General features: G+C 41.2%; 1 protein-coding gene across 1 annotated transcript; it reads right to left on the bottom strand.

The window, feature by feature from the left end:
* Positions 1-4,763: 4,763 nt before the first annotated feature.
* LOC145400112 (M-phase inducer phosphatase-like) lies at positions 4,764-11,594 on the bottom strand. The gene is made up of 6 exons (XM_080272623.1): positions 11,411-11,594; positions 8,789-9,012; positions 8,214-8,344; positions 7,439-7,844; positions 6,721-7,018; positions 4,764-6,473 (listed from the first exon to the last, which is right to left on the bottom strand). The coding sequence occupies exons 1-6, from the start codon at positions 11,592-11,594 to the stop codon at positions 5,851-5,853; spliced, it is 1,866 nt and encodes a 621-aa protein (XP_080128749.1). The 3' UTR covers positions 4,764-5,850.
* Positions 11,595-11,848: the final 254 nt, after the last annotated feature.

The raw sequence follows: 11,848 nt of genomic DNA, 5'->3' as shown, positions 1-11,848 counted from the left end.
GAGGTGTTCCACGTAATCTTATCAGTATAGTCTACTGATGTAGTGGTACACAGAACAAGAGTTTATGGATAAGCAGGGCAACTTACAAGCTAGTGGCTAAAGATCAACCAATGACATTATGCAAAGAAGTAAACTCACCTTACGTTAATGTTTACACTGACAGGTCAGTCTTGCTTTGGGTAACTTGAGGAAATTCTCTTTTAGAAAAAGTCCAAAGGAGAAATCATAGCAGTGTAGAGGTCAATGCTACGTGGGTTCCTGTAACAGAGCCACATGTTGAGTGGCCTGTATACTGCTCAAGGATGTCAGAGCGACTGTTGAGGGATACTCAGATAAATTTCTCCTGGCACTTTGCCGCCCAGAATTTTTAGTTTATAGATGTGAATAGGAGAAACTCCGTGCCCTTGCCGTTATAAGGAAAACACAATTAAGTGCTAACGTTCCCGGGCCAAATCAACGGCAAAGATGAATCTATTGTTGATGCAACAAGACATATAACACACATGACCCGTCTTCTATCATAGTATTGTACTAATTATACCCGTAAAATATTTCTCCTCATAAATGGTACTTTATGAACTTAAAAATTTACAGTACTTTAGGATACCTGGTAAGATTGCTTTATATATATATATATATATATATATATATATATATACACGAAGCGGAATTACCAGGTAGTCAGACGTCTAATAGCAGCGTTCATTCAGCTGGCTGCTATATAAACGCCTTCATTTCCGTCATAATGGATCCGCCCTCCCCATGCACTCAGGTCCTTCTAAATCATTTGCCCTTATCTTGAAAAAATTTCCATTTCAGTTTCTGTAATGCATGGTGTTACATCTCAGTTCCTGCCTGTCTCAGCTGGACGATGTTAAGTGGGGTAGAAGGGCGGCGTTTTTATTTCCTATACTTTTCCAATTCACTTACTTAGATTTGTACATTTCTTTACTGAAAAACATTGTTTTGTATGGACCGGTAAGCCTACTGCACCTCTCCTCCTCTGTTACGTTTTTATGTTCTTCATACATAGGCATTTATCTCCTCATTTTTTCATCAGTTTGGCTCCGGTGTGCTTAGTTTAGGCATATTTGGTTAGGTCATTCAAAGTCTTCTCATTCTCACATCAGCTTCGCTTAAGCACATTGCTACATTATTCAGCAACCTTGATCTTTATCTCCTTTTTTTTTAAATCTCCACTCTGCTACTATTACTACCACCACTACTACTACTACTACCACCGGTACTACAACTACTACTGCTACCACTAATAGTGTAGTTGTTACTGCAGTTTTGTGATAATTACTCCAAGCGTTCCACGTGTTTGAATAATAGTATTGCCGTTCGGCTTCTATTATCTTTTTTTCATTGAAATGCATTGTATTTTCATGTTATCCAAAGTTTATCACGAAGCGTGGCCCAGTAGTGCGAGCTAAATATATTCTTTTTGACATCTCGAACTGATGAAATACTATCGCTTTACAATTTAGAATAAAATTTTTATTACAAAGGAACAACAGACTGACTAAAAAGCTTATACTGGAAAAACGTGATGAGTGTTGCCTTATCACCTGCAAGACCAGCCGGCAAGAGACATCGAGTACCAAAACACCGTTCGTATGGCCCACCCACAGTGACGTCATGGCTGATAGCAGATGTAAACAAGTATATAATGGGAAGGAAACGCGGCAACAGCGAACTACCATATTATCTTTGGAACTAGAAAAGCAGGAATAACCTTCTTTAAACACTATATAGGAAAGTAGGTTATGGGTGGAAGCAATGAAATAATATTTATAACCACTGACTGTGTAGAACTGTAGTTGCTGAAGGTGTGTGGCAAGACTCATCACCTTCTGTTGTTGTACAAGTACTCTGTATACCTTCACAACAACATTCAATGTGCAAAAATAGTTAACAGCCTGAACGGGAAGAAAACATGGCATCAATGAATTTCATACCTTAATCACTTCCGAAGTTAGCAAAAACAGCAGTCATGCAAAATAAAACAAAATCATTCTCTACGCAAAATAAAAAATCATGTGTACAGTTGTCGGGTCACGTTGTCCGGAGCGTGCACCGAAAAATCACGTGGGATGGGGGTGTGTTTGGGTGATTACGTCATGAGTGAGTTAGCAGTTCAGCAACTCATAAGTGTTTATCTGTTTATCTCCTGTTACTTCTACTTCCATCGTGTTCCTCTTCATCAGTATCATTTATCATCCTAACTTTTCGTTCCAGGATCATGAAAAAAAAAAAAAAAAAACTATAGCTAAAAGTGGGGTATACCATTGGCTCATTTTTTTTTTCCAGTGTAGCCGAACTAGTCGCTACTAAATTATCCACTGTCAGCCTTCATTCCTTCAATAATGGGAACTGTTTCGAATAAAAGTGAAGGGCACGGTGTATAATGTGAGGGTGTGTGGAGTGCGTGTGAGGTATGGTGTGTTAGGGTATGTGGTGTAAGACAGTGTGTGGGGTGGGTGGGGCGTGTGCTGAGTGAGGGAGTGTGTGTTACGTGCATAGTGTAAGACAGGGATGTATGATGTAAAGTTTTGTGTTGCTGTGTGTGGTGCTTGTGTTTGTGTACCATGTGATGTGTGTGTGTGTGTGTGTGTGTGTGTGTGTTGCGAGAGGTTTTTTGTTGTAAAAGGCTGTGTGTGGTGTGTGAAGCTGTGTGGTGTGTGAAGCTGTGTGGTGTAAGGATGTGTGTGGTATGAGTGAGTGTGGTGTGAAAGGATGTGTGGTGCGTGATGGTGTGGCGTGAGTGATGGTGTGTGATGGTGTGTGTGATGTGAGAGAAGGTGTGTGGCATGAGTAAGGGTGTGTGGTGTGTGTTTGGTGTATGTGGTGTGAGAGTCTGGGTGAGCAAAGGTGTGTGGTATGACCATATGTGTGAGGGTTTGTGTGGTGAGTGGTGTGATGTAACTGAGGGTGTAATGGTGCAACTAGGGTGTGTGGTGTGAGTGAGACTGTATTGTGTGTTATGGTGTGAAAGATACTTGTAGGAAACGTGAGGAACATGAAAGTACCGTATTATAAGAGAATGCCCAGTACACAAAACTATATTTTCTAGCTACTGATGTTGTGATAAAACTTCTACTCAAAAGACCTTTTTCAATACAGAAGTTTCATGAACCTCATCTTATTTCTGAATTATTAACAGCAATTTTAAACACAACATTCAGGATTTAACATGTAAATGAATGTATGGCTCATAATCGTGTCTAAAACTAGCTGGAATAAAATGTCATTCATTCATCATCTAATCCAGTGTTGCCCCACAAGGAGCATAGGAGCCTCGGACAAGGCAAGTCGGTCCTGACATTTGAGATGAGTGACCAGCCTCACTCATCCCTGAGTGGCATTATGTGAGCAATAAACCCTAACCACCCATTGTATATAAACCTGCACAGGCTCAATCCGGCTGGAGCGCCGTAAGTGCCCACTAAACCACTACTCATAATACTGCACAATGGCTATTAACGCTCTAGCTATTACTCAGTTAAAAAAAAAAAAAAAAAAAAAATGGCATTACTGTTATTGGAATAAATATCTGCTGTTTTGATGGTGAGTTCTATCTATCTGTCTATAGCCCGACGCCCTAATCCCGCAAAGGGTGGCCGCAGACAAAACGCCTCCAAGTTGCTGTCTCCCACCATTTGACTACCCTCCCCCCCCTCCCTTATATACCTCTCCACTCCATCCCTCCACCTCATCCTCGGTCTACCTCTCCCTCTCCCTCCCTCCACCTCACCTACATACACCCTCTTAGTCAGTCTTTCATTCTCCATTCTCTTCACATGTCCAAACCACCTCAGTGTATTTCTCCTAATCTTCTCAACCACATCCACCCCACAGCGTTCCTTCACTTCTTCATTCGTCAACCTGTCCCTCCACGTCACTCCACATGCTCCTCTCAAGTAACTCATTTCCACTGCTCTCACTCTTGACTTGTTCCCCTCTTGCAAGGTCCATGCCTCACTTCCATACGTCAGGGTAGGGATCATAATACTATAATGGAGTGACTTCTTAACTTCCATACTCATCACTATTATCAATTTCCAATCAAGTAATTGTTTCATGTTTCCTGAAAGAACATATGAGATGTGCTAGATCATAAGAAGGATCAGGTGTGGTAAATATCATTAATATTGTCAGCTTCCATTTATTAAGGACAAACGGACCAAGAAAGTGAACACCACATGAATGCTTGCCTTGCTTCTGTACCCTAACACAAAGACTAGAAAGATATGCTTACAATTTCTGCGTTTAAAAATCTATCTATCTCCCAAAACATACTTGTAATATATGATTGAGATCTGTCTACACTTAGTTAAAAAAAAAAAAAAAAAAAAAAAAAAAAAAAAAAAAAAACTGAAGTGTAAAGGTATTGAGTGTTTAACTATGATATTTAACAGCCGGCACTGAGGGAACTAGAGGATAGTAGTAACACTTTTTGTCTTTTTTACTCAGAGGAAAATGCACTCTATAAAAAATACTTTTTACAATATGTACAAAGTAGTTCTCAATATCAGCCGCCATATACCAGGTTGAGCCCTCAATCATATCTTTACACCCAAGGGACGAACACAATGGCAGTAATAGTGCACTTTATCTGCTAAAACAACTTTAAATTTACTCTTACATGACTTCAGGAGCCAAAACTGAAATGAACTGCAATCCACAGTGTAAGGGAATGCATCAGTGTAATACAGGAACTCCTCAATTAACCCCCCTTTCACCCAAGGATATAATTTTTATTAGTCTTGCTGCTTACCAGGCAAATTTATTCAGTATAAGAGAATACCATGATAGTTCACAGGCTACCTAAGGCTATATGCAACCTGTTCAGTTCAAAAAGTTTAAGGCTATATACAACCTGCCCAGTTCAAAACACTGAGTAATGACCACTGGCTCCTATTTAAAAGTTGCTTTGATTCGGAAGTGAAGTGTTTTGTGTTTCTAACCCCTCAGCCATATGCCGGTTGCATGTGCATCACATTTGGCATAGCTGATTCCCTCTGATAATAATGCCTATCTAATTTTGAAATTACCATTCTACTTTAATCATCTTAGGAAAGACTCCATGTGATGAAGAGATCAGACAAGTCCATTAATGCCTCCATTACAATAACGTTTATTTTTCACCTAGTCTTCTCTATATCAGATCTGATTTAGCTCAATGAGGACCTGATAATGAAGGGGTTAATGAAGCATCCTGACTGCTCATACTCCAGACGTTAAATGGGGAGTGCCTGTACTTCTTGTCAAGTTGAGCGATGATGACACCTGCACCTCAAGTTATAAAGCTTCAGCCAAACTTTGCAGCCGGAGCAAGACGAGGCTGCTGCAAATTCATCACTTGCAAATATCACAGTACTGTTGTAATAAGATCACCTTCAAGAGGTTAGAAAGAACAGCTTCTCAAGGGATACATGATAGATGTTATCAAAGCATGCCCTCATTATGCAAGCCATGTCTGACTTTTGTGACCCCATCTGGCATGACAGGCCCTAATGACAGTACAGTAGTGGGAAGTGGTGATAACATCAAGAAATCAAATAACTGATCAGATCAAACATAAATAATAAAACAAAAAGTGTGAGAACACAAAAAAATCAACAAAATTTTGTGCAGACGAGCAGCACACCAGCAAATCTTTTGGTAGACTGAGATGGGTGAACATGCAGATAAATTATACTTTGGTATTACTGGGGTAAAAACTCTTGCTGATGATGAACTTGTCTGGACAAAACTCTTTATACACAACAAAACTACATATTGCACACACACACTTAGGGAAATACTGTACCAAAACCTGCCAGAGACCTATCCTAGCTACAGTCATCATAACCCAAGTCTCTTCAGTCCTGGTCGAGGTAGTGCGTTGCGACTCTTCGACTGCTTATTTTCAGCAGCCCATGACTTTGATTTGCCCCGGAAATGCTTTAGATCTTCAGTGTGGTTTGAGTCCAGCATCTTGATATAATTGTTCGGTGTGCACAGTTGTGGGTACTTCTCATAGAATGCCTTATACCCTCCCTCCAGTAGATACATCTCAGGAAAATGAAGAGCAGGGTAGTGCTCCTTGTTTGCCGTGCGGTCCATCTCTCGTAGAAGTCTCTGAGCCTTCGGTCCTCTTTCAGCAGAGAACTCGCAGTGAAATATAAGAATGTGTCGGAGGGAGTCATCACTTTTTATGACTGGAGCTCCCTTTTGTGCCTTCAGATTTTCAGCCACCATTTCAGGGTGGTGCCACATCTCTGCACCAAGAATATGTCCCCCCAAGAACTCATAAGGATACCGACAGTCTATTATTCTACATGATGCCACCTTAAGTTTGTACTTTCCCCTCACCACTTCAGCTAAAGTATCAACACTGATAGATTTGAGATCTGGATGCTTACTGTTTTCAAGTGTGGGAAGAACCCATGTTTTAGAAAAATCCCCTATGAAATCACCATGTCCAGCTGGAAAGACAAAAGAAACACCTATTAGGACATCAATGACCAACTTCAAAACATACAGTATATCCAAACCAGTGTTCAATGGATGAAGCAGTACAGTAACTGAAAATACCATACCAGTACAGGTAACTTAAATTCTAGGGCTGAATAGAAGATTATCCAAAACCAAGAGTAAGGTAATGAAAAGGAAAATACTAAGAGGATAAAACTATGCTCCTCCCCTACTGACCAAATCAAAGAGAGAACTTACTGCTCTTGTTTAATGCCTTCATGATTGAGACGTGGCTCTCGGAGTGGCTGCGCATGAGCTTGGGTTTGGCTGGTGGCGAAGTGGAGGGCTCAGGGGCAGACACTTGCCTCTGTGCAAGTGGGCTGCGGACCTTGCTAACACCTGTTGTGGTGGTGGCATTTGAGGTGAGAGGAGACGGCTGCTCACATGGGTCATCCAGTTTTCGCCGCTTACAGTCTATCGTCCCTGGGAGATCACTTGGAGGCTCTGGCCGCTTGAAGGTGTTGGAACTACTTATCTCAGATGTGACACACTGAACCTAAAAAAAAAAAAGTAAATCCATCCATCATCCAATCCTATACTGCCCCATGAGGAGCATAGGAACCCAGGGCTAGGCAAGTTGGTCCTGACATTTAACATGAGTGAAAAAAAAAAAAAGCAAATACACTAAATAAATAAAAACATAAGGAAGAGGCAAATGATACTGTGATAATTATCATTCCATAAAAACCTGTCTTATAGAATACACTGACACTTGGAACTTTTTAAATGAATTAATGTGAAAGAATAATGGGTAAACTATAATTACTGTAATGCAGTTTGACGAAACCTTCCCTAATCTATAAACACCATACTGTAAAAACTTTTTTTTATCATGATTATGATGGTACCACGCAAGCTGAGCTAATCTGGTATCCAAACAGCTGTGTACACTAAACCGACTGTGCAACCAACTCACCCGCGAGGTGGTGGGTGTTGTGTTGACCATGGAGAGACATCGACGAATGGAGGGCCGGTTTTGAGAGATGGAAGTAATCTCTGTTGATGTGGGGGCACCTGACACTTGGATGGGAGCTGAGAGGAGGCTGGAAAAACCTGTTGGATGCCCATCCTGCGATGTCTCTTCATCCATGAGATCCCTGAGCATGGCATCATCGTCGTCACCCTTTATTAATGATGAGAATTTTCTGAATGGTTGGGACCCCTTAGGAGAACTAGAGGGTGCAACTGGAGTGGATGTTGCAACAGTGAAAATTGATGATACGTAGGTGCCGGACTTCACTGGCGAGATGGACAGACGAGGCTTGGCAGGGGAGAGGTCCAGGTTGAGCTTCCTTTGGGCACAGTTGACTGGTACACTGAAACTAAAGACCACAAAATACAGCATTACCACCAAAGTAATAGAAGGCATGGAAATGGAAAGAAAGAGTGAACCAGAGAAGCAGTGACGAAAAGAATGAAATGAGACAGAAGAATGGGAACAAGAATGTTCAGAGAGAATGGAGTAAGGAGGTAAGGACAGGTGCAAGGAACAAAAACAGCAAAACTATATTGGCCATCCAGCAAGAGAGAGAGAGAAAGTAGGAACTGAAAGAGGCAAAGGATATATAACTCAAGCTTAAATATGAAAATTAAGTAGTTCATGTTATGTAAATAAAAAGTAAGCAGGTTAAAGTAAAAATACAAAATCAGTCACGTTGGGAAATACAGAATTTTAGCCTTTTGTCTCTCACCAGTTATCATCCACTTTCTTGCCACTTTCAGAGTATCCACTATCTTGAGAGTTGGTGTCAAAGTCTTCGGGAGGAGATGGCTTTTGTGGGGAGATGAACATCCTTTTGGAGGGTGACACCATCTGCAAGTTCTAAAAAAAAAAAAAAAAAAAAATGGTACAAATATCATAATTTTTATGAATTTTTGCATTTTAGATTACTTGTGCATCAACAATATTTAATGTAATGCTTTGAGGTGGTACTTATCACACTTCAATGCTGCATTAAAACTGGAATAAAGCAGAGAATATCAAAATTATTACAGTAAACATAACTACAGATCTACAGTGGTGTTATGCTCAACAAGCTCAAAACTAAAAAGCAATGAAAATAAAAAATATGCTGTACTGAACTAGCTTGAGCAGATACCGTACTAGCTTTACTCAACACTTCAATCTCATGTAAGGTACCGTACTGGGGCCACACAAGAGTACCGGTACCTGTTCTTTTTGTATGGTATAAGAGGCTAGGGGCCATATGACAATGGCTGTTCACCCTGTCATGCTGCACAGCAATCTTGAGACGTGTTTTGTTACCTTTTTCCGGGGGCTGAAGTTGAGGTTTCTGTTGACCGTATTTTGTACATCCTGAAGTGGGCTGGCATGGGGGCGTGGTGGGGCGGGGACACTCCGGGAGGGTGAGTAATATGGAGATGGGAAGTTCTCTTTGTTGCGGGACAAAGACAGCCGGCGGGGAGAGATGGAAGACTCTTCTATTGAGCTGGATGAAGAGTCCGAGCTGTGGCTGTCATGCATGCGGCCTGGAAATATATTTGAATACGCTTTTAAACGTAAGTACAAACTTACAAGCTATACATGTTCTGGCACAGATACACTTTTAAACACAAATACAGATCAACAGGTCACAGATATAGCTAAGAGGGGACTGCTACTAGAGTATGATCATCCTACTCCAACTTCCATTATCATGAATGGGCTGGGTAAGAGCCAGAAACAGAAAGTACTAGTTATATCATTTGGTATTAAATATGAGACCTACACATTCACACAGAACATATTTAGCAGTTATTCTAGTACAATGCAGTACAAGAATAATCATCAGGGAGCTGTTGCCTCTTCTGACATTGAGAGGGCTCTCCCTCCATGCCAGGGGATCTTTGTATGTAGCATGTGTTAGGAGTGTAATGCTGTATGGCAGTGAGACCTGGGCAGTAAAGGAAGACGATATTCGCAGGCTCAAATGCACAGACATGACAATGATTTGGGTGATGTGCAGTCCGTTCCTTAGTGCGAGGCATGGGGGGGCTCGGTTTACAACGGAGGAGTTGAGGGGTAGGATGGGACTGGAGTGTATTGGTGTTGTGATGAGGAGAGGTAGATTGAGATGGTCAGGTGGAGAGGATGGGAGATGACAACTGGGTGCAGAAAGTAAGAGTTAATGTTATGGGTTGTGCAACGAGAGGTAGACCGAAAAAGACCTGGGATGAGGCCACAGAGTGTGACCTCAGGGATTGGGAGCTGAATGGGGAAGCTGCCAGAGATCAAGCAGCATGGAGAGCAGCCATTAGGTGACCATGCCCGATGCATGGAAGCATGTTGGAGCCTTCAAAAATTATCAAATGTACAAATCCTATTTCCAGTAGCTACTAAGAAAGTAGCAAAACAATGAAGAGCAAAAACTATCAGTGCCTACCAAAAATACAGTATGCAACACATTTCAACCAACAGCCAAACCTTCATATTTACAACACAGAACCTGCAAATTAAAATAGGTAAAAAAATGTACTGTACATACTTACACACACACACACACACACACACACACACACACACACACAGAAAATACAATCAGCTACAGTATACATAAATATACTACAGTACAGTGGCTCTGGATTTCTATATGTTAAGACTACACAACCTATATACACCAAGGTGGGGGGTATGTGATGGAAAGTAGTGTCGGAGGAAGGTCTGTTACCAAGAATAATGTCTGGAGGTCCATGTCTGTCAACAATAGCTACCACACCTACAGAATTTAACACTAAGTAGAATACCGCTGGTTACTGGATAATTTGATAAAACTTCATCTCATGCTCTTTTCATTACAACATTACTGTACAACAAAAGCTCTGCGAAAGCAATACAAAGGGGTCTATTATCTAAATTTGGCTCTGCAGTGGGAACACTTAGTTCTTACTTCCACTATAAATAAAAAGCAAGTTGAAGCTGGTAGGGGTTGTTATGGAACCATAACAGCCACAGTGGCTGTCTGACTATTAAGTTGCAGTGATATCATATACATTACAGATGAAAGATGCACAGTAGCTAACCAGTAGGCAGGCAGAAAAAGAAAAAAAAAAATCTGAATTTAAGAGGAAAACTGCTGTAAATCACAGCTGCCCCACACTAAGCAGCTCCTGTTCCAAGGTAGAGACAATGAGGTAATGTACAGCAAAAGATGAAAGAATATAAACAGAAGGTGAATAGAATGAGGGACTAAGGAATAAAAATGCATGAGCCAGTCGGTAGAGTATGCTGCATGGTGGGACTGCTGCTGCACCAGGATGACAGATAATAATTGTAAAAGATTAACACTGCAAGAATATGGTAAGAGTCGCAAGCATTCGTAGAAAGACACTACAGTGTCAGGGAAAAAACCAGCATGTAAGAAGGTTATGATAACACTACCAAAATGAAGACCAGCAAACAAGAATTATTTGAAAATAATGAGAGTTTGCCACGTGAAAGGAACTGATAGGAAACAGCACACAGGAAGCCAACAAAAACCCTCACCACACAAAAGCAGGACAAAGGTTACAGGGAAAGTATGACAACACTATGACAATCAGCAAATCAAACTTCCTGCACAGTTTGACAGTGCAAAGAAGTGTCTTGCAGCGTGTGTGAGAGGAGGCAATTGTGTCAAAAGTTCACCAACTATTCCCCAGTATCTGCTAACAGCATGCCTTGTTATTTTCTTCTCGACACATCAAAGAAAATCCTATAAAAACAGAGAAACATACTACAGCCCTCTCGTCTTAAGTCAGATATCAAACATGGGGCAGTAATAAAATGGGAATATTTGGTGAAAGGTCGGTTATCCAACATAAGGCAGAAACAGAAGTAGGGAATAGCTGGTGAACCAGCATCCCTGAGGGGGGGGGAAAAAAAAAAAAAAAAAAAAAGTGGCAAACTCACCTAAGGACTCTGGTGTATCAGACATATTGGAATGGAGGGACAGTCTCTTGCGGGGCGTGTGAGAGAGGGATGTGCCAAAGAGAGAGTGGGCCAGGTTGGACATAGGGGACATGTCACTGGTCAGGTGTGGGGTGTCCATGTGGCCCCCTCTCAGTGCACTTCGGTACAAATCACGCCCACTCATGCTGCTGCCTTGCTTGGATCTTCTTTGGCCTAGAGGGAAAACCTAACATTGTAGCAGGTGGATTGGAAAGCAAAATAATATACCATACTATACAAGTTGAGGATCTGGCCAGCAATGGTCCATAATTATTGGCTGATGGATAAAAGTGGATTACAATTATATACAAGTGCATGAAAATATGTATACAGCATGTATGCTTTCCGCTTACATACAAGAAACACTTCAACAGATGAAGGTCATATAATTACTGCAGT

Source organism: Coenobita brevimanus, chromosome 51 (genome assembly GCF_032717465.1).
Source record: "Coenobita brevimanus isolate Jiangsu-jjx chromosome 51, ASM3271746v2, whole genome shotgun sequence".
In the NCBI taxonomy this organism is placed as follows: Eukaryota; Metazoa; Arthropoda; class Malacostraca; order Decapoda; family Coenobitidae; genus Coenobita; species Coenobita brevimanus.
This window is presented reverse-complemented; position numbering and strand designations above follow the sequence as displayed.